This window comes from Rhincodon typus, chromosome 6, assembly GCF_021869965.1.
Source record: "Rhincodon typus isolate 14 chromosome 6, sRhiTyp1.1, whole genome shotgun sequence".
NCBI lineage: Eukaryota > Metazoa > Chordata > Chondrichthyes > Orectolobiformes > Rhincodontidae > Rhincodon > Rhincodon typus.
The window spans coordinates 38,568,009-38,591,777 of record NC_063337.1 but is presented as its reverse complement, the minus strand read 5'-3'; the positions used below and the strand labels follow the sequence as shown (position 1 = coordinate 38,591,777).

General features: G+C 37.9%; 1 protein-coding gene across 2 annotated transcripts in view; it reads right to left on the bottom strand.

Moving 5' to 3' along the window:
* The window catches only part of xpo4 (exportin 4), a 121,451-nt gene that overhangs the window by 32,285 nt on the left and 65,397 nt on the right, over nucleotides 1-23,769 (bottom strand). For both annotated transcript variants that reach the window (XM_048597559.1, XM_048597560.1), the window contains exons 8-11: nucleotides 20,844-21,001; nucleotides 20,217-20,391; nucleotides 13,859-14,035; nucleotides 59-201 (exon numbers count right to left, since the gene is read on the bottom strand). In XM_048597559.1, coding sequence (XP_048453516.1) covers nucleotides 59-201; nucleotides 13,859-14,035; nucleotides 20,217-20,391; nucleotides 20,844-21,001 — 653 coding nt within the window. The remainder of the gene's footprint in view (nucleotides 1-58; nucleotides 202-13,858; nucleotides 14,036-20,216; nucleotides 20,392-20,843; nucleotides 21,002-23,769) is intronic.

Here is a 23,769-nt window from a genome sequence, read left to right as displayed (position 1 = left end):
GAGATAATAATTTAGGTCAGTTGTATCAAATTCCTGTACCAGTATTTTATAAACCTACCTTATAAGAAGAGGTATGCAGTGGTCTGCTGCTATTCTTCCTAGCATGCCTATACTTGCCAACTGGTCTGAGAACATCTCTCGGTCATCTTCTTGAATCTCACTGATTTCTTCTTCATCACGTGACGTTACACCATTGGTGGTCTGTATAAAGACAAAAATTAGATATTGGAAGTTTTTTAATCTTCAACGTAAAGTTCTATGGTAAATTTGTTTACCTAAAATATTAAACATCAACTGACTACATATTTTGCCTCATTATTTTTACTTTTCCCTGAAATGGAAAAGAATGGGAATAGGTTACTTTTTTTAATTTTTAAATGATTTCCTAGATGGTCGTGGAGAGTATCAAGTATAATTAACTTTTTATATTGCCCCTTTTTCCTATTCTGAACTTCACCCGGACAAACTTGCTCTAATTCTTCCCCTGCCTTTCTCCAGTTTCAAGAACATAACAGACCAAAAGTCTGTCCATTTCAGCCTAATACATATTTAATAATGGTCCACCAACATTCCTCTGAATAAAGAATTCAAAATATTGATAACAAGTGAAAATGCTTCTCCCGATGTCCACTTGTCCGTCCTTGGCATGCTGCAATGCTCCAGTAAAACACAGTGAAAACTGGAGGAGCAACATCTCACCTTCAAACTAGATACGTTACTACCTTCTGGGTTCAATACTGAGTTCAACACCTTCAAATTGCTTTGCTTGTTACATTCTCTGTCACAGTGTTCTCCTGTCCCCTCTCCCCACCCTAGTAGAACCATCTGTTATTTCCAGTCTGATAGTTAGACACACCATTGTTTTGTCAATCTCACATTCCAATCACTTATTCTGAACTATCAACATCCTTTCTCCCAGAGCATCCACCCTCCCACTCCGTTATTGCGTAAATGTTGCCCCCTCCACATTTCACTTCAGGTGTGGTCCTTCCAAAGAACCAGATAATTGTTGCGAGATTCGTGATTCCTTTAAACTTCTTACCTTTAGCCCCATCACGCCCTCTTTGAGCCCCTCTTATCCACAAGCTTAACCTCTACTCCACCAATGCTATTCCTACTTAAACTGCTGACCACTCAACTTCCTACCCTGGTCACCATGTTAATTGCTATTGTTAACAGTTCTCTCTTCAGATTTAGTCCTCTCTGTCAGACAGGACGAACAAAAATTTCCTCCAAATATCAGGAAGATGAAAGCTACTATTTTTCATTCTTTTCTTTAGGTACCAATTCCAACCCTCTCCCATACAAGCGTGCAAGATTAAACTGTTCACAAACCTAGGATCAATTTGATCCCAAGGTGGGGTTCTGGCCTCATTTTCACACCATTAGCAAAATTCTGCATCTCCATAACAATGCCAAATTATGCAGTGTCTCAGCCGTGCCTCTAAAGTTGATTATTCCAACATTGCACCTTCCATTAACTTAAGGTTATCCAAAGCATTGCTGCCCATGTCTTAACTTGCACCAAAACCCATTAACAAATATCCCCGATCTTTATTTGGTGCCAGACAAGTAATGACTTGATTTTTAAATTTTCATTTTTGATTTCAAATCCCTCCCTGACCTCCTCCCAACTCCATAACCTCTTCTATTTCCACAATCTTGAGAGATATCTGGGCTCTTGAGCATCCACAATTTAAAATCACTCCAGCATGGATGGCTATGCATTCAGGTGCCCAGGCCCTAAGGTTTGCTTTACCCTACCTACCTCATTTCCCTCCTTTAGGATACTCCTTATAACTTACCACTTTAGCCAAACTTCTGGTCATCTAATCTAATATCTCCTAATATGGCTGGGTTTCGTATTTTGTTTTTACAACTTTCCTTGGAAGCACCTTATGAAGCTTTATTGCGTTAAAAGCACTGACAATATACAAGTTATTGTTCATTATGCAATCTGAATAAGATAACTGAAAATTGAGTAGACAAACACTTTTTAATTCTAACTCAATATGCCATAAGTAAAATATGCTTCAGTTAATATAACTTGTGTATGCATACATTACTATTAACAGTAAGGAACACTTGTACCAGAAGAACTACTTGGAATCTGTGGTCAACATTAATTCACGTTTCTATCCCCATGTTTTTAAAACCTATGTAGTTCTTTTGAGTCAGTTCTTTCAAAGAATATGTACAACAAACTATGTGGAGATTATATACAGAAGTTTTTAACCTAATGCAACCACCACTTTCCCCAAAAAGATTGTGAATTTGAAAATACATAAAAGTCATTGACTATGTTAAGTGCAGAAATATTGAAAGTAGATGAAGTAAACCAAGCAGCCCCTCAAGCCTGCACAATTTAACAAGCCAATGGCTTATCTCCTGACTCAATGCCATTTTCCCACACTATCCCTGTATCCCTCACAACTTTACTTCTCTAGAATTCAGTTTTGAATATACTTAACGATTGAGGTTTCACAACCCATTAGGGTAGAATATTCCAAATGTTCATCACCGCCAGAGTGAAGATTCCTGATCTCAGTCCTGAATGTCTAACTCCCCAACAGAAGCAGCCTTCTTGCATCTACCCTGTACTCCTGAAAGAAAATTGTGTGTTTGAACAAGATCACCTTTCATTATTCTGAACTCTACAGAACACAGGCTGAGTCGCTTTAATATCCCGACAAGGAACTCTTGTTTTTTAAAAAAGAAAATACAGTACAGTGGTGTACCTCTACACCCCGTGAATAGCAGCAGTTCAAGGAGCAGCCTACCACTAACATGGCCAGAACCAATTGGGGACAGACAATAAATGCCATCTAATCAGTGTCGGAAACATCCACAAATAAAAACTAATATTTCTTCAATCTCAAGGATTAGACTGGTGAATCTTTGTTGTACTCCTGTGGAAAGTAGACGAATATTATTCTTCCTTAGGTGGGGCCAAAACCATATGCAATCTTTCAGGGGTGGTCTCATCAAGGTTCTATACAATTCTTTGCACCTCTGCTCAAATACTCTTGGATTAAAAGGTCAACACACCATTTGCCTTTCTAATTGCATGCTGAACTGCATACTAGCTTTCAGTGACTCACGAATGAGGACACATTTCCTTTCAGACATCAATGGCTCCCAATCTCTTTTCATTTAAGAAATACTCTAATTTTCCTACCAAAGTGGAAAACTTCACATTTTTCCATATTCTATTCAATCTGCCATGCTATTGCTCTCCCAGCCTGTCTAAATGCCATTGCAGCCTCTTTTCCATTCACTTCCACCTAAATTTGTGTCATCAACAAACCTTATGCTCCATATCCAAATCATTGATATTGTTTGTGAATAGCTGGAGCTCATGCACTGATTTTTTGCAATACCCCACTAGTTATAGCATGCCAACCAGAGAATTAACTGATTATTCCTACTGTTTTCTGCCTCGTGATCAATTCTCATTCTGTATCAGTATATTACCATATCTCATGTGCTGACAGGTGTGTGACTATAGTTTGTCTGTTAGCCAAATTTACTGCAAGTTAATTCTCAATGATACAGTATACATTGTGTATATCTATTACAGATTGCGCTACTATTCTAACTCTGTATCGTAAAATTCACTTTGTTTGTTCAAACCATGGAATCTTGCGGCTTTATCATCTTAGTACCTTGTCTATTTTTTGAAGAAGTTTTTCTTGTCACCTGCCAGGCAATGACATGTTAGTTTGATATGTGATCTTAACAGCATCCACTGGCTCTCTTTTATCTGTTTGTAACATCTTCAAAATACTCTTAAATGGTCTGTCAAACAGTATTTCCTTTCATAAATTCATGTTGAATTTCCCAATCCTACTAATATTTTCTGTGTGCAGTTAACACATTCTCTATCATAATGGATTAGCAGAGATCAAATTTGCCACACAACACATTACAAATTGATCACAGCTGTTAGTGAGCATAACTCCAATTCACACTGCACGTATGCACTTCAGCTTTTAAAAAGTTACACGTCACAGCAACTCCTCTGGGGCAGTGGCAGTCTCTCCATCTCTGGATTAGTAGCATTGTTTCAAGTTTCATTTGCTCCAGAAGTGTTTCATACCATGTCTGCACAGGTTGGCTATAATGTCTACATGTCAGTCACATTCAGAAACTCAGTTAAATGAAGGGCTTCCTTCATCCTTTAAGGGTTCAGTACTTCTCAGGTAAATACACAGTTAGCAAATCCCACATGAATTGGGTCACTGGACCCAAAAAATTAACTATTCTTTCTCTCCACATATGTTGCCAGACCCGCTGAGTTTCTACAGCAGTTTTCATTTTATGTTGCAATCATTTTTTTTACTGAGTAGATGGAAATGAAACTCTACATAGATTTCTGTTCCCGAGCAGCTACTACCCAAATAATAACATAAATGAAACATTGAAAAAAGATTTAGGAAATCTAGTTAATGCGCTATGGATTAAATTACATTTTTCAATAGCCTGGAATCATACTGCAATACGTGACCTCAGGGGTTTTGGAGAGATCTCACTCTTGGCTTTAACACAGTCAGGACTGGGCAACGTGGCCAACTAAAACCAGATCACTAAGACAAAAGTAGCAGTATAATCGCAGCATTATTAAACTGCCTGGGCCATTTTTCATTTTAGCTAATTTTTGCGTTTCTTCTAAAATTTGTGGATTGTTGGGTATAATTTATCCTGGGTAAAAATACAAAGACAAGACATGGAAAGTTGTTTACAGTTTTATGTAATTAACCAATCCATTAATGCTTGATGGAAGCTAGAAGTAGGCTACAAGTTGCACAGATGAGGCATTTTCTTTCTCAGAGAAAGGGAATAACTTTTGGCACATCCTAATGATCTGTTTACAAACAGCATTAGCAGAAACCTGGGTATGGTCTGGCCTTCACCCAAGGCAGTTGTGTTATACATATTGTTGATGACTTTTTGAAATACTTTATTTGATTCAACATTCTTTGAAATAACTAGAGACCTTTAACATATTGTTCCGGGGTGGTACACTTGCAGTCTCACCTGCCAAATTGGCTTAAAAATGTTACATCTTTAAAAAAAAAGCAAAATTATTAAGTGCAAAATGTGGCAACGTTTTCCATCCTCCCTATTAAATGGTACTGAGGAAGCTTACATTTTAGCAGAAAATGTATTTATCTCCAATAGTAAAGTTTACAATTTGAGCACTGAATATTCACGATTTCCTGAGAAGGGGACTGTGTGCTCACATACCTTTCATTACACTATAGCTGACTGCATAGTAACTGTTAATGGTAAGATCACAAGCCAACAATCTTCAGTTTCATATAAATGTTTCATGGATCACTGGGTTAGATACTGAAATCAGTTGTCAGATATATTAAACATAATATGAGGAGTGAACTTCAAGATAGCCAGGCACCTTTGAAAAGAGGTGACAGGCAGTTTACTTGCTATAATGGGAAGTATTAAGACATCCTTACAAATAATTACCATTAAATTGTTTAGTTATCCACATTTAATTCAATGAAGACATTTATTTGTTGCATAAAGAAACAGGACATGATCAGCATGGAGTATCCATTGAACATTTCTTTTCATAATAGAGATTACCCTCGTGACTTAAATCACTTGCGAGTTACTTCATCCACTTAAGTGTGAAAAGGTATTTTTCATAATATCCCTAAGACTCCAAATGTAGTTAACAATAGCATTAATTGCTAATTTAATGCATCAACCCTTACTATCATTACTCCATTTAAACAGCATAGATTGGTGTTGTTTTAAGGAGAAATGTCAATATGTGAAAATATTAACTGAAGTCAATAAAATGCAACGAATGAATTCAAAGTTTCAATAGGAAGCACTGACTAGACAGCCAAGATCAGTTTCACAAACATGTTAGGAATCCAAGCAATCCATCTCAGTGAACACCAAGTGTACAAAATAACATGCTCCCAGCAATGACCTACACATTCTTAGTATTAAAGAATCTGATTGATCGAGTTGGCCTGGGATTTTAAACCCCTCAAGAACCTTCCTTTTAAATTAAGAGTCCAGCTGAAAACATATTATGTTACATTATTACATAAATTATATTGCTACACAAGTGCATTACCACTAGGAAGCATTCTTCTAAACATGTTAAAGAAAGTCCGCAATGATATATGATAAGAATTCTATATTGCTGAAGCTATTGCAATCCTATTGGTCTTTCTTTCAGAGGATATTGTTCATTATAATGTTTTGAGTTTGTTAACAAGATCGCTATATTGAGAAAGATATTACCTTAAAATATCCTGACCAATACTTCTAAGTATGTTGGCATGATTGATCAAATTCAAGATTACAGTGATTTCGTTAAATACAAAAGAAATAACATTCTGTAATCATGAATGTGAGAAAAAGAGTCATGTACTTCTTGGGGAAGGGCAAGCTCATAAATGGGAATTTTTGATTTATATTTAAGGGCACCCTAACAACATATGTAAGAACACAACAAGAAGAGTTAAAATGAGATATTAATAAAATTCTCAATAAGAACAAAGGTTCAGCTCAACTAACAGAATTGCTTCAGTCAAAAGTTCCAGTACTAAATAGGCTCCAATGTTTCACTAGCAAGTAAAGGGTTTAAAAAAAATCAGAGGGAAGTTGGGTCTAAAGTAAATGAAACTGAGGAAGCAGAGGGCACAGTGATGTATCAAATACCTACTTTGTCTTTCTCAACCAAAAGAATGTTCTCAATATCACATTAAACAAAGGAAAAGAAGAGAAACAATAAGATTAGAATGGGTAAAGAGGAGGTAATAAAAAGACAGCTCATCCAAAGAGCCAGGGCAGGCATAATGAACTGTATGGTCACCTTCCATGTGGTATTATTCTATGTAAAAGAGGTTCAACATCCTCATTTAGCAATTCAAGTATTTAGTTAACATTTCTTTCTCATTCCCTAGCAGTAAAATGAGTTAAAGATGTTATTTTGATTTCTGGAATCTTATCATGTGAAAACTTGCGTATTTTGTCATCAGTTAAGTACACTTAGCACTTTAAAACTTTCTAATTTTGGAGAATTTACTCAGAATTAAAAGGCACAATTTAAATGCAAATCTTTCTTTCCTTTGTCTCGTTTCTGAGGCAGTATTGCTGATCCTTTGAATCAATTTCTCCCAACTTATCTTACATGATTCAGTGGGAAAGGGTAAGTTCTTATCAGGAAGTTGAAATTTGCATGCCCTTTAATAAGCTCTTTGATGAATGCCTAATGGCTGAGTAACAGCAATGCCTGCTACAGTATTTAGGTAACCACAAGGACTGTGTCATCTTTAATTCCCAGTCTGCCTAAAATAGCAGCTCTCAGTTGTACACCAACTTAGACAAGGAGGGGGAAGCAGCAGCAACCTGAAAAAGAATCAAGGGTTCCTAATGAATATCTGAGAGAAGAGGAACCTGGTCATGTGAAGTCACCTCATTAGAACAGGACGAGACTGAGCTCCTGGCTGAAGGGCTCTTATAGTGCAGTGGTGATGTCCGTACTTCTGAACTAGGAGGCCCAAATTCAAATCCTACATGCTCCAGAAATGTGTATCATCTCTGAACTGGTTAGATTAGAAAATATCTAGATTGAGCTCTTTTGGCTGCAGAACTAAATAAGTCACTAACACACATTCAAAACAGATTGTTTAGGCATGGTAGCAAAGGGTTCCACATAGAGGTACGATTAAGTAAAAGTTAGACAGCTTTACAAGAGTGACAAGTTATCAATACATTATGTACATAGATCCACCAATGCTATACCCTTGAAATCATATTTGATGGACTAAGGCAATGATGACAGCTTTCTTTAGTATAGAAAGCTAACGTACTTGGGAAAAAAAGTGCAAAATTCACAACAAAAGAAAGTAGATGGGCAAATATAGTAATGGTCAGAGAACCTAGCTCCAAACGTGGAAATCAATGGAGAGCTCAGGAAAACTGCCAGAGAAAAGCTGTCTTAAAGATTCCAATATCAAATAACTGCTCTAAGTATGCATGCCACAAAATGTTTCCTCATGACCTGCTACTCTTTTAAAACAGCCCAATGTAAACCAGGAAACCGCAGGCCCAATCAGTCTAATCTCAGTGGTGGGGGAGCTATTGGAAACAATCCTGAGGAACAGAATTAACCTGCAATTGGACAGGCAAAGATTAAATCAAGAAGAATCAGTATGGCTTTGTTAAGGGGAAATCATGCCTAATCAACTTGAGAGAAGTTTTCAAAGAGGTGACCAGGTGTATGGATGAGGGCATTGAATATGATGTAGTCTTCTTCAACCAGCAAGGCTTTGATAAGGTCTGAATCGGTGACTAGAGCCTATGGGATCCAAGGAAATTTGGTTAATTAGATCCAAAATTGGCTGAGTGGCAGAAAGCAGACGGTGATGGTCAAGGGGAGTTTGAGAGCCTGGAAGCCTGTGTCCAGTAGGATTCTGCAGCATTTGGACCCTTGCTGTTTGTGGGATACATAAGCGATTTCTACTTGAACACAGAATGGTTGATCACAAAGTTCACTGATGATATGAAAACTGGTGGAGTGGTAAACAGTGAGGAGTTACAAGAGGTTACAAGAGGATATCAATGGGATAGTCAGATGGGCTGATCAGTAGCAAATGGAATCCAATGGAGAATGGATGTTCATGGATGTGGTGTCAGTCAGGCATGCTGCTTTGTTCTGGAAAGTGTCAAGCTTCTTCAGTTGCTGCTGGAGCTGCACTCATCCAGGCAAGTGGGGAGTATGCCATCACACTCCCAACTTGTGCCTTGCAGATGGTGGACAAGCTTTGGGGAGTCAGGAGGCAAGTTACTTGCAGCAGGATTCCTAGCCTCTGATCTGGTCTTGTAGCCAGTGTACTATATATGGCTAGTTCAGTTCAGTATCTCATCAATGGTAATCCCCAGGATGTTGATGCCGGGGGAGAATTCAGTGATAGTAATGCCACAGAATGTCAAGGTGTGGTGGTTATATTGTCCCTTATCGCAGGTGGTCATTGCCTGATGTATGGGATGCGAATGTCACTTGCTGCTTTTCAGTTCAAGCTTGGATATTGTCCAGGTCTTACTGGATTTGGACATGGACTGCTTCAACATCTGAGGGATCTCAAGTGGGTCTGAATATCGTGCAATCACCACTTCTCTGGCCTTATAAAGGAGGGAAATGAAATAACCAAAGATGTTTGGACTCAAGACAATACTCTGAGGAGCTCCTGCACAGATGTCCTGAAGCTGAGATGATTCACCTCCAACAACCACAATCATCTTCCAATGAGCCAGATGAGACTCCAAACAATAGAGCGCTTTCCTCGATTCCTATGGACTCTTCAATACCACAGTTGGCCAAATGCGGCCTTGATGCCAAAGGCCACCACACTTACCTCACCTCTGGAATTCAGTTCTTTTGTCCATGTTTGAACCAAAACTATAAAGATCTGGAGCTCAGTGGTTCTGGCGGAACCCAAATTGAGCATTTAGCAGGGTGCTGCTTAATAGCACTGTTGATGACACCTTCAATCACTTTACCAATGATTGAGAGTAGAGTGATTGATCAATAATTGGCTGGGCTAGATTTGTCCTGCTTTGTGTGCACAGGACATACATGGGCTATTTTCCACATTATCAGGTATACACCAGTGTTGTAGCTGTACTGGAGCAGCTTGGCTAAAGACACAGCAAGTTCTGGACTACAGGTCTTACAGTACTATTGCTAGAATGTTGACGAATCTGTCGTGCCACCCAAGGTCCACCCATCTGCACCCTGGAACAGATCCTTAGTAAAGCCATTTCATAGTTGACAGGTTACTACATTACATGGAATCTCTCACCGAAACTCTATGCAACTGTATCCAATATGTTCACCTACATAATACCAGTACTGAAAAATAAACACCTAAATGAAACTAAAGCATAATCCCAATCCAACATATTTGACAGCAACTTGAGATGGGACTTTGTCTGTCCACAAGCATCTAAAGAAAACAACTCTGATCAAAACTAAAAACATCCTGTTAACCAAACTTGTTGGATCTTTCTGGACAACTGGTGAACCTCAGCAATTGCCCTACCATACTGTGCAGAGTATTGCACACAAATCTGGCATAAAATATCTCATACACATTTTGTGGATACTCAATTGAACACAACAACGTGGATCATAAAAGGAACTAACCTCTGGTTTCCTGGCCTCACAAACATCTATCAATTGATGAAAACCCACAAAAGTTAGTTAAAACCATTCATGCTGCACTATACAGACAAGTGGCCAACTAATTACCTTAACCTCAGCAAACAAGGAAGCAATTACTTGGTTCTGGGGATTCCTGTCCAATAAACAAACAAATTAAAAAAACTGCCTTATCAGTCTATTTGCAATTATCAGCGAAGATGATGGCGGATGTAACTGGGAGTGCTGTCAAACCACACTCACTCAGCAATAACTTGCTCACTGTTGCCAAGTTCAGGTTCTGCCAGGGCCACTCCAGGCCTCATTATATTCTTGGTACTACAGAGTCATAGATAAGAGTCAGACAGCTGTACAGCACAGAAACTGCCTTCGATCCAACTTGTCCACTCTGACCAGATATCCTAAATTAATCTATTCTCATTTGCTAGCATTTGGCCTATATCCCTCTTAAACTCTTCCTATTCATTCATATACCCATACAGATGTCTTTTAAATGCTGTAATTGACAAGCCTTCACCACTTCCTCTTAGATCCCTTTTAAATCTTTCCCCTCTCACCTTAAACCTATGCCCTCTAGTTTTGGACTCCCCTACTCCAGAGAAAAGATCATGGATAAAAGAGCTGAATGTCAAATGTGAAGCCAGTGTGATTGCCCTACACATTAAGGCAGAACATGACTGAGTGCAGCATCAAGGAGAACCAGCAAAACTGAAGCCAGTGGGAGCTAGGGAGGAAAATTCTCCACTAGGTGAAGTCATACCTGTAGATTTTTCCATAATTATTAATTTTGATTCAATTAAGGAAGTGAGGTATCACATTTTATTTAATTGTGGTTACTTGTAAACACTTTTTGTTAAGAAGAATAGCTATTTGGCCCAAGTCAAAACTGAGACCATACGTTCATGGTTGCTTTCAGAACTCAAGCTAATGTAAACTTTGGCTAACAAATATAAAAATGTTAAGGAGAAGGCTTTTATCAAATACACAGCTATGTTTTAAACTGGTTTAATTTTGTAAGTTAATGAAACAGACTGTTGCATAACTTTTAGTTATTTTGTTGCAGCTTGCAACTGAAATTTGTTATCTCAGTTTTAGTAATTGGTTATTACAGAATCATACATGGTACTTTTAGCTATAGGATATTGATAGATTTTGGACAATATTTAGATATATTCATTGGGGCATTTGGGATGATACTAATTATTAGGGGGTGACACTACATGCGCTAAGCAGTCACACCAGTTACTCTATTAATACCAATTATCAGTAAAGACGTAAAAGATGTAACAAGTTGGAAAGTTGTTACAGGCAATATGTTTCCAAAAAGAGGTGATCTTAGAAAGAAAGAAATCAGGAGACAATAGGAAGTGATGTCACCAAGATGACCATTACTTTCAATGAATTCAATAAATTCAATTAGTAATCAGGCATTATCATATTCAATCGACGATTGATCAAGTGTTATTCATATATTGGCAAGCCAATTAGATTTCAAGATGCCACTGATTAAGCACAGGTGGTAGTCGCTAGCAGGGGTACATTTTAGTAGTTCAGTCCACAAGAAAGGAAAACCAAAGACAGAAGGAGAACTTCATTCAACAAGAGACATGCCCACCATTCAGGGTCCCAAGCTGAACCAACTGGAAACCAGTGCTTTTACTGCATATCATTTCTTTTGTACTTGTTATGAAGAACTTAAGTTGAGAGTTTTGGATGAACATTTATACCTGGAACAGGTCTTGTAATTAATCAGGATTAGTAAACTTTTAGACATACTCTCTCAAATTTAGTATGTCATTGTAACTGACTTACGTCTTACTGTTAAAGTGAATCCCAAAATCTGACATAGCTAATAGAAATATAGATGATTTGGGTTGTTAGAAGGCTACTCATTACAATGCTATGCGAGTTCCTCAGGGAATATACTAGACCCAACCCCCATCAGCTGCTTCATCAAATTACCTTCTCTCCAACATATGATCAAAAATGGGAATGTTCATTGAAAATTTCAGAGCGTTCAGTACAATTCACGATTTCTCAGATTCTGCTGCACAAGGAGTCCATATTTGCTCACAGCAATCAGCCTTTGGCTGTTAGGTACTGGGTAATGGCTGTCGCCAACTACAGATAATTAAATTATCTCCCCATGGTATATACCATGGTGATACCATCTCAGGTTCCCTAACATCAACATCTCGCAGTTTATCATTTACCAAAAACCTAACTAAATACTGTGGCTACAAGAGCCGGGTAAAGGCTGAGTAATGGCAGCAAAGTAGCTCCTAACTCTCCACATCAGGAGCATGTTAGAATACTTGGCACTTGCCTGGATTATTGTGGCTCCAAGAATACTCAAGTAGCTCAATACCATCCAAGACAAAACACCCTGTTTAATCTGTAACACAGGTAGTAGTGTGCACTTTCTACAAGATGGATTGCAGTTACTCACAAAGTGTTTCTTTTACAGCACCTTCCAAATGTGCAACTGTGACAAGATGGACAATAGTAGTATAAAACTGGGAACTTCAACACCTGCAAGTTCCTTTCCAAGTCATTCACCATACTGACTTGGAATTATGTTGACATTCCTTCATTGTCAGTGGGTCAAAATTCTGGAACATCCTCTCCAACACTACATTTACTAAAGGAGTTAAGACTACAGTTCAATACCAATTGCTTGAGGATGAGCAGTAAATGCTAGCCTTAACAGTGATACCTACGTCTCCAGGTAAAACAAAAACTAGTCCAGTTTACATCAGTTTAATGCGTGAAATAAATGTTTATTTATCAATCCACTTTGCTTAATTCTACTTCAATGCTACATAAATCATCAGAAACACATTATGCAGAACAATAAACCTGAAGCCATAATTAGATGCACAAGTGGTATTTATTCACTGAAAGTTATGGAAAGTGACTTAAAGCAGATCTATTCCGTGCCTCTTTCTGCACATAATTATCTATCAAGTATTGCACGCTTGGTTTTCTTTTCCCCCATTCAAAATTATTTAATGATTCACATTTCATTCAGTTGATAAAGTTAGAATGTAACTGAGCAAGCTGCCCCCCATATCTCCACATCCAATTCCCAATGTGTGCTGTTATCTGATCTCCGATGGAATAGCAGTTGCAGTGGTACACTTGGCTTAAACCCTTTAAGATTGAGAAAGCGAAGGTCATCCTTGTTACATTTCCATTGACCTTGCTGGAAGTTACATGCCATCAATCAAATGAGCACAGGATAATGTTCAGCTGTTATACCCACAAAATGTCAAATCTGAAAAGTAGCTTGCTACAACTCACATATGAGCAATAATTACAGTGGAGAGCATCTAGTTTCCATGCCAACATTTTCCGGAGACACAATAAAACAACAGGGAGCAAACAATGAAGGAAAAATACCAACAGCAGAATTTCAAAGCAAATACAGTTATTATTGGATAATGAGACCCAAAGCAGCTCCACATCAAAAGATTATTTTAGAACTTCAATAAAATTTAGGTGGTACCGCTGCCCTCTGAAACAAAAGTGGCCAGAAGGCAAGAATAAAAGATTTGCTACTTCATTTTAGTCAAGGTGTTATGACAGTTGAGAAGCATAGTCCTCTACACTAAGCAAATGAAACAAAGTAAAACTTGAAAGAGTACTCACCAAGTTTCTTGTGCCTTCTGGTGCTGCCAAATGACATTGAATGTAGGAATTAAAAACTTGTACAGCATGTTGAGTGAAAAACCCTTTATGGAAATGCTTATTGTCTTGTACAAGGGTAAGCCACGATTCAAGTAGTTTATCGTATGCCTCCATATACACCATGTCATCCTTGTCCAACTATAAATAAATATATTGCATCAGTCACTCTTTAGTAAGTGACTCAACTTAATGGAACATAGATATATAGAAACAAAATAATGTCAAGTTTAATATCAATACAAAAACATTATAGCCTCTCCGCGACTGTACGCCGAAGCATTTTCTGAAAGCCCATTGCAACGTCAGTGTAGGAAAAACCTGTTTTTGATCATCAGACTGTTCCGATATCAATGATCAAAACTACAAGCAGAATTGTACTGTGCTGTTAGTTCCTCTTAATAAAGTACTGTTGCAGAATAAACCTCAAACATTTTGTAACTTAAATGAAGTATGTTTACAGTGTACATTTGAGTTATTTTTCAAAAATTAATCATTTTGACTTAATTAAGGGAGTGAGGGGTTAAACTGCATTCTGTTTAATAATGGTGGTTGTTTCTGGAATGAGGTTCTATAGAAACTCTTGCAATCTTAAATGTATCATCTTAGATGTACCAATTGAGATATTTGGGATGACAGTCAATCTGAAAGAGATGTCACAACATTCTCCAAGCAGATGCCTTAACCTGTTACTGGTGCCATCTTATCTTCGTAAAGGTTTGCAGAATTGGTAAGCTAGGAGGGACAAGCTGTTACAAAAGGGATGTTTATATAAAATGATTGGCATATTAACAAATGAATGACAGGACAGTAGGAAGATTTACCACAATGACCACTATTTTTGTAGGAACCAATCAGGAATTGGGCATATATTATTTAATTAATCCAAGATTCATCATGTCCTGTTCATCCACAATAAGCCAATTAGACTTTAAAACATCTCTGATCATGCAGAGGGTAGTAGCTTTACAGTTTCAGTCAGTAGGGTAAGAGAGCTGTGCCAAGTCAAACCGGTGTGGTCAACTGGCATCCTGACAAATAGCGAGAACAACCATTGCTTGTATTTAAAAAAAAGAACCGCAGATGCTGTAAATCAGAAACAAAAACAGAAGTTGCTGGCAAAGATCAGCAGGTCCAACAGCATCTGTGAAGGGTCACCAGACCCGAAATGTTAACTCTGATTTCTCTTTGCATATACTGTCAGACCTGCTGAGCTTTTCCAGCAACCCCCGTTTTTGTCATTGCTTGTATTAAGTGTGGTTCATTTTGTATATGTTATGAGAATCACAATAAATTCTATAAAACATACTGAAACATTTTTATACCTGGAATGGATCTTGTTACTAATCAGAACTGGTAAACTTTACATTGAGTTTTGAAAGAGCTGATCTACAATTGTAATTGATATGGGTCTTACAATTACAGTGAAAATGCACTCCAAAATCTTAAGAGGTATTGCCAATACAGTTTGTTCTTTGAGTAGAAACAAGACACAAAAGTAAGCAATTCGCTGAATAAAACCATAAATATAAATGACCTCAGAGTTTGAACAGCTTGAATCTTCCATATTTAATTTGAGTGAATAAATAATGAACGACTGTGTCTTTCTCCAAAACTGTACTAGAAAGGAAAAATATACCACAGATATGGACGAGAATGCTTAGGGGTTAAATACAGGGATTATTAAAACTAACACACAAATCTTAATTTTAGCAGGATATGTTTATTTTACAAATTCTAGTAGCAGCTGAGCTTTATAGCACTAAGTTAGCATTTATAATTTAATATACATTTATAACACTGTTTGAAAATTGTGCAAAAATTAGTAAATGTAATGACAGGGAATGGCTGAACCCCTCTGATAAATAAACTAAAACACAAGCTCCAGTCTTTTAAGACAGGAGTAGGGGTTCCCCTCTAATAATTACCCCCAAAACATCTTAGAGAAGCTCTCCTTTCCCCTCATAATCAATTAAAAGAATGGTTAAAAGAAAGAAAATCCCTGATCTCCACTTTACAAGTAACAAGAAACAATTTACTTATTTAACCCAACAATGAACAAATTAACAAAATTACTAACAAACTGACAATTCCCCCGGAGACTACTAACTACTGCCTAACTGGTCTAAATTCTACTAGAATGTTGTTTAAATAAAAACAAGTCCCACTAATATAACCCCAATTAATAAGAAACAATAAAGTATAACTTAGTCTCTCCAAGTTCGCACAGAGTGTCTTGTGGAATATTCTGTTGTCTCCACTCTCCTCATAAACACCTTTCTTCCCTTAATTTTGCTGTCAGGGATGCTTTATCGCTATAATTTCTTCAATGACGACCGAACTAAAATACTATGGTACCTTTGATTAATTAGATGGGCTTTCTCTGAGAGCTGAATGGTGCTAACTCTGGCAGGTGGCGGATGGCTCTCTCTTTCAGATGGCAGTTGGCTCTCCCCAATTTTCCAAATGCCCCTGTCTTATATACCAGTAATGACAATCAAATTCTTATAATATGATTGGTTTCAGGTTGTCAATACCATCAGATTTAAATTCAATTGGCTGTTTCTAGATGCTTTGTTTAAATTAATTGGCCGAATTCAAACTCGTTGTCACAACATCAAAACAAGACTAGAGATAGTAGGAACTGCAGATGCTGGAGAATCTGAGATAACAAGGTGTAGAGCTTTCTGAAAATTTCTTTTCTGAAGAAGGGTCTAGGCCCGAAACGTCAGCCTTCCTGCTCCTCTGATGCTGCTTGGCCTGCTGTGTTCATCCAGCTCTACACCTTGTTATATCAAAACAAGACTGCTGTTTTGCCTGTCACCTGCAAGGCTCTGACACGCTCATTTCACTTTTTGAGGCTCTGTACTGAAAATTTAAGCTGCTGCTCTCAGAATTTTTTCAAAAACATGTATGCAAGTACAGACAAAGCACAAATCTCTTAAAGGAACCACACATTTTTCCCTTCTGCCTTCCACTTCACAATTACTCTACCCAACTTCATAACATTATGTACGTATACACATTGAAAGGTGCAAATCAACTTACATGAGACATAGTCAATACACTGAAACTAAGCAAAACTGAAATTGTGCCAATCTACACTGAAGTAGGAATTTTCTTTTATCTACACCACGAAATTTGTGGATTTGACTTAGTTCACTTATAAATTTAACTATCTTTTGTAGTTTCTTCAACTGCATTTGATAACCATAATTTTGCCATTCACCATCATACTAGATACTATTCTTGAAGAATGCCTTGAAGATTATGCTAATGCTACTGTGAAATGGCTAGCAGTTGTGCAAGAGTAGAAGGAAATAATCTTGAATGATTCTGTAAGCTCAAGCACTTGAGAAGTTATGAAAATACACAACTAATTGACTCCTAAACTTAACCTCCTCACTTCCTGTCACCACAAACTCACTAATTTTTCATATCTGCTTTGTTAAAAATACGTTTTTCAGTAGGTAGGAATATCAAAATAAAAAAGACAAAAGTCAGTAGATACCATTCTTTTTGGTCAATACATCTATAACCAGAACCATAGGTGAACAATACTCAAATATAATGCAAATAGAGTTTATTTAACAGAACATCAACATCAAATTTAAAAAATAATAGTAACATTAAGAGATGAAGTTGGCAAGGAACCCATTTAATAAGAATTCAGAAAATCATATCATCGATAAACTACATATACTTCTGCATCCTTGCATGCATAATGGTAATATGCTGCTACATTTGCCAAAATTGGAAAACACGTTTACAAATCTGAGTAAACTGATGTATTACTACTATTTCAACACCCCCTTAAAACTTACTGAAAGCCATCTTAACAGCAGGATCCAAATCTCATGCAATGTGAAGAAAGTCCCAAAACACAGTTACAAAGCATTTACTGTCAAAGAAAAAGTGCCACTATTTTCCTCCCCTCTTTTCCAACATCATCTTCCTGCACCGCTCTTCAAATCCCTAGCAATTTTGTTCAATCTTGTTTGTTAAAAGGCATTTATTTCTTGTTGGAATATGGTTTAAAGGGACTCAAGCCCTCGACAATACCTTGTTGAAACAGCTATTCAGATTAGGCTCAGACTGAGTGTCAGCGGGTTCTTAAATGCGGTGAATCTCACAGGCAGGTCTAATCTTGCCTTCACTTGTCCGCATGAATATATCTCCAGCAAGAGGTATTTCTGACTAGAAATCAATTTTTTACATCAGTATTCCAACAGACTGAGATTATTAATTGCACCCTATGTGCTACTTCTTCAAATTCAGCACAACAGGTTTCAATCTGTATGGGTCAGCAAATCTCTGCCATAAACAGTCAAGCCATTGGAGGAATTATTTGTCTTTTAATTTTTTTTTAAATGAACTTTCCTGCTATGATGTCAAGCTATTAAAAACCACCTGCTGGATTTTCCACGGAGTGCTAATCTCTCTTAGACTACCACTCATCAATTCTTTTTATGAAACGAGAGCATTCTGCACTTCTGATGGGAAATCAGGAGAGTCAAATAAGGGTTCTTCCAGAAATTTGGAACTATACTTTCATCTTAAGAGTTCTTTTGTAGTGCAGAAAACACACACTCTTTTCATAGCAGGTAGCTGCCATATTCCGAAATGCAAAGGTTCAGATTTGCTGACAGAAGCTATCAAAATGGCTGCCATATGAAAAGCACATAAGGTACATGCAAGGGCATGGTGCCAAGCATGTAAGATGGCTTGGGCATGGAGTATTATTGAGGGTTAGGGCGCCAGGTGGGCAAGCTGCCAGGAGGTTTAGGGTCTCATTTTAAAATGTTATTAATAGGTTGCCAGGTGGCATGAATAGCGGAAGAGTGCTGGGTTTAGGGTACCAAGTGGGTACAGTATAGGGTGCCAGGTGTGTAGAATGCAAAGTAGGTATGGAGTGGGCTACCATGGAGATAAAATGCCAGGTGGGCAGGGTGCCAGGTGCAAGATGCTGGGGTGATGTGCTAAAGCTTAGTGTCCTGGAGGTAGGGTGACAGGTGGAAGGCATAGTGTCAATAGGTTCTGGGTTTAACATGTCATATGGTTAGGGTATCAAGGGGTAAGGGATAGGAGTGCTAAGTAGGTAGGCAACCAGGTGGATAGGAATCCAAATGCAAGGAGGATGGGTATGAAATTCAGTGCTCACAGTAGGTCAGGTGGGAAAGTCCAGTGAAGGGTACAGGATGGTACGGTTTGACGGCGAGGAAAGTGAGAGGCAAACTGAATTCACAACAAGGCAGGGAGCCCACAATGGCTCCAGAGACAGGGAAGTACAGAATAGGTCCAGAGGAGGGCAGGTCACAGGGTTATTGGGTCTGGGGTGGGGTTAGGGTCTAGGAGCTGTAAGTGGTGTAGTTGAGGGTGAGAGGGGTAAATAGGAGGTCAGTTGAATAGTTACTTGGGTGGGTGGATGGTGGTGTTTGGAAACTGCTACAATAGGGATTCCGTGGGGTCCCATCTCACCTTTCACCTACACTGGAATCATGGTTGTCTGTCATCAGAAAATCTGGCCCCAAGAGTTTGTACTAAAATAAACTTCTCTCTTTAGAGCAGAACAATACCTATCACACAAATATATAGATTTCTTTGGATATATAGCATGAACAACGGAACTAGAAGCAGGAACAGGTAATTCTGCTCTATAAGCCAGCTTTGTTATTCAAATAGATCATGGATGATCTTCTACCTATAAATGTTTCCTGCTCCCACTACCCGCATCTTTTGATATCTTTAATATCTAGAAATCAAACCATCTGTCTAGAACATACTCAATAATTGAGCCTTTAGTTTTCTGGGGTAAAAAATTCCAAAGATTTCCCACATATTGAGTGAAAAAACTTCAACATCTCAGTCCAAAATCTCTCATTTCTTATTCTGAGATTGTGACTCATGTTCTAGACCCTCTAGGCAGGGGAAACATCCTTCCTGCATCTTCTCTGTTGAACCTGCAAGAATTGTATTTGTTTCAATTAGTTCACTTTTTGACGTCCTTCTAAACTCCAGACAACAGAGGCTCATTGCTCCTCAAAGATCATCCCAAGAATCAGTCTGGTGAACTCTTGCTGCACTCTGTTTACTATACTCAGTGCAGAAAAATGACCTGAGATTAATGTCCAAACCAGGTTGATAATATTCGTATCCCTTTGGAGTTGGCTAGTACATGTATGGGTTGTACAATGGTACAATGAAAATTTGTAATTTTGAGAGAGAAGTCCATCAGAAATGTGACAATATTCCAGTCTCTGTTTGTCTTCAAGTCAAGTGTTAAGGCAAAACTGTTATTGTAAAATGAAAAACAAACACTTACTACTTCTTCCAGGGCAGCACTCTTTCCAAAAGAGCAGGTGAGATGTGTGAGGCAGTTTATGAAGGAGGAAAATAGTTCACTTGGAATGGCAGTTAAGATACTGCGCGGGAACTCCGAAATTAAATTGCTCATAACATTGGAAATTCCCACAGCTTCAGAATCTTCGATTTCTATCCTGGAAAATTAAGTGGGCTAGAAGTCAAATGTAAACTGTAATGATAAGAATCGCAAAATAAAAATCTGATTTTCTAAAAAGTCAGAAGTCCTACAGTTTAATTTATATTTGCAGTTTTTCATTTGAAATTAAATTACAATAGAATCAAAAGTGAAAGAACTGCAGATGCTGTTAAGCCAGAGACAAGAACAGGAATTGCTAGACAAGCTCAGCAGGTCTAGCAGCATCTGCGGAGAAATCACAGTCAACATTTCAGGTCGAGTGACCCTTCCTCAGTACTCAGGAAGGGTGACTCAACTTGAAATGTTAACTGTGATTTCTCTCCACAGATGCTGCCAGATCTGCTGAGCTTTTCTGGCAATTCCTACTTTTGTCTACCATGGAATCAAAGGAGGTATCCTCAAATAACCTGTGAAGACACAAAAAGTAATCCATTTTGCTCCCAAACATACCCATTAATCATGTTGAGTAATCCTTCAATAAAATGAGCCAGGTAATCAACCTGCGCTCTCTCATCAGGAAATATAGGTCCATGGATAGAGGCCAGCTGTGCCAAGCATTGCAACGAGTCCTGAGCCATGTCAGAATCTTCTCTAATTTTACGATGTACCTACAAGAAAAAAAATTTCCCCTGTAGCTCTCAGTATAAATGCTGAAAGTTAATCATGAATTATTAGTCTGTGTTTTAGCATATGGCTGTATGATTAGAACAGATGAAAATCGATGCCATGTTGGGGAAGTTCAAAGTTCAGCGTTGTTCACTGAACAGACTCTGTATCATATCCAGATGCACTAGAAATAAGGAAATGTGTCTTAGATTCAAACATCGCATCGGGAGCAACAGTAGACGATTCAGCCCTTTGATCCTTCTCCATCATTCAATAAGCTCATGACCGGTCCAGTTGTAGTCTCAACTCTACCATCCTCTCTGCATCCCATGTAAATCAGGACAAATTATTGAGTGGCAAGCAAGTACAGATAATGGATAGGTTCTTAAATTGGCAGGGTGCGACCAGTGCTGTGCCACAAGTCTCTGTATCGATTATTCACATTATGTACTAATGACTGGGTAATGGCATAGAAAGTCATATGTCCAAATTTGCTTGACACAAAGTTAGGTGGCATTGTAGACAGTGTCGCACAAAGTCACAAGGAAAATTGATGGACTAGGTGAATGGGCAAAACTGCAGCAGATGGAGTTCAATGCAAGCAAGTGTGAGGTTATCCATTTTGGATTGAAAATGGATAGATCAGGATATCTCCTAAATGGTATGCAGTTAAATACACTGATGTTCAAAGAGACTTGGGAGTCGAGGTGATCAGATCTTTAAAATGCCACAAACAAGTACAGAAAATAATCAAAGAGGCTAATGGAATGCTGGTCTTTATATCCAGAGGACTGGAGTATAAGGCACAGAAGTTATGCTGCAGATATTCAAAACCCTGGTTAACCCCACTGGCATACTGAGAGCAGTACACTGCACTTTTGAAAGGCTATATTGGCCTTGGATGGACTGTAATCTATGTTTACAAGAATGATAGTGGGACTTCAAGGGTTAAGTTATGAGAAGAGATTATGCAAGTTACACCTGTTTTCTCTAAAAGTGGAAAGTTAAAGGTGATCAAGTTCTTCAAGATATTAACAGGAAAAGATAGTTTATTTTTATCTAACCTATCTCCATTAGTTGGAGATTCTAGAACTAGGGGGCATAGTCTGAGATTTAGGGCTAGACCACTCAGAAGAGATGTTAGGAAGCACTTCTGCACACAAAGAGTGGTAAAGGTTTGGATCTTACTTCCACAAACGGCAGTTGATGCTCGATCAGTTGTTAGTTTGAAATCTGAGACTAGTAAATTTTTGTTTAGCAAAGGTATTAAGGGATATGGGCCAAAGTGGGTATAAGTAGTTAGGCCATAGATCAGCCACGACCTCATTAAATGGCAGAACAGGCTTGAGATGCTGAATGGCTTACGCCTGTTCCAATGTTCCTAAGCGTTGAATCCTTTGTCCATCAAAATCTACCAAATCAACACTGAATAAATTCAAAGAACCTGTCTTAATTGTTTTCTGGGAGAGAATTTCAAAGACTAACAACCCTCAAAATAAAAATTCTCCACATCTCAGTCTTCAAAGGGAGAAGGCATTCTTAAACTGCCTCCCTTTGTTGCCTATTGGCAATTTGGCACTTAATTTGTGGAAAACTGTACGAGACCAAAATTCTTTAAAACACAGTCTTTATGTGTATCAAATGCCAATCTTGAAGGACAGTTCCTATCTCAATTTGCTACATCTAAATGTCAATAAATAGTGATATACAAAGTTTAAAATTGACAAATGAATATAACTGTCTACATTGTGTAAAATTAGACAGATTAAACTTGGCAAATCTATGGTCTTGTTATTAGACCAAGTTTGCATATTTTATGATTGAACTTTATAAGTCAACTTTCTTTTAAAACATAACAGACAAAGTTTTAAAAAAAACAAAAAAAAAATCCCTTGTATATTTGACAGACATCATAACATTGCCCAAATAAAAGTCAAAATCAAGCAAGACAGGGGAGGAAAAACTAATGACAGCTTAGTTTGAGAAATGAAATTTGAATTATGCACTGTTGTTACAATAAGATGAACTAGTTTCAATAGGTTGATCTTACTGTGCCTGTTTATTCAGTATAAATTGGTGATAAACTGCTAACAGCTTTAGCAAATTAGCACTGACATCTGTTTTAGTATTAGCTCATCACGGATAACAAAGTAGCTGTCATGTTGCTTAAAAAAAATTATATTGTTAAGCGCACTGAGCATAAATCAATCTGTTTGCATTATCATGAAATCGTGCAACATAACATTAAAAAATGGAAAAAGTGAACAGTTCTTATCCATTACAGAGACCTGCAGGACCAGCCGGATTAGTCATCTACTGGTAGCTATTCTCTCCTTAAATTACAATGCTTCCTTTGAAAAACAGGCTTTGACTGGGATCACGAAGAAATCCAATTACATTTAACCGTGTAAAAATATCTCTCAGATTAGAGACAATTGTTACTGTTATGCCTCACTGGGTAGCATGCTCATAATGAAGCTCTACCAATCCCAGAGACATTACAAAAGTTAAGATAATTTTTAAAACAGAATTCTGCAAATTACCTTGACAGGATTACTATTTATTACAATTAAATAGACGCTAGCCACAGGCAAACAATTATGAACTGTTGGCACCTAGTAGCTAAACGTTCAAAACTTTATGAACTCCCACTTGCCCCTCTACGTATCCTATGGAGAGAGATTGGTTCGACTGGGCCTGTACTCACTAAAGGTTAGCTGAATGAGGCGGATTGGATTGAAACATATAAATTTACAGGGTTAGTCGTACT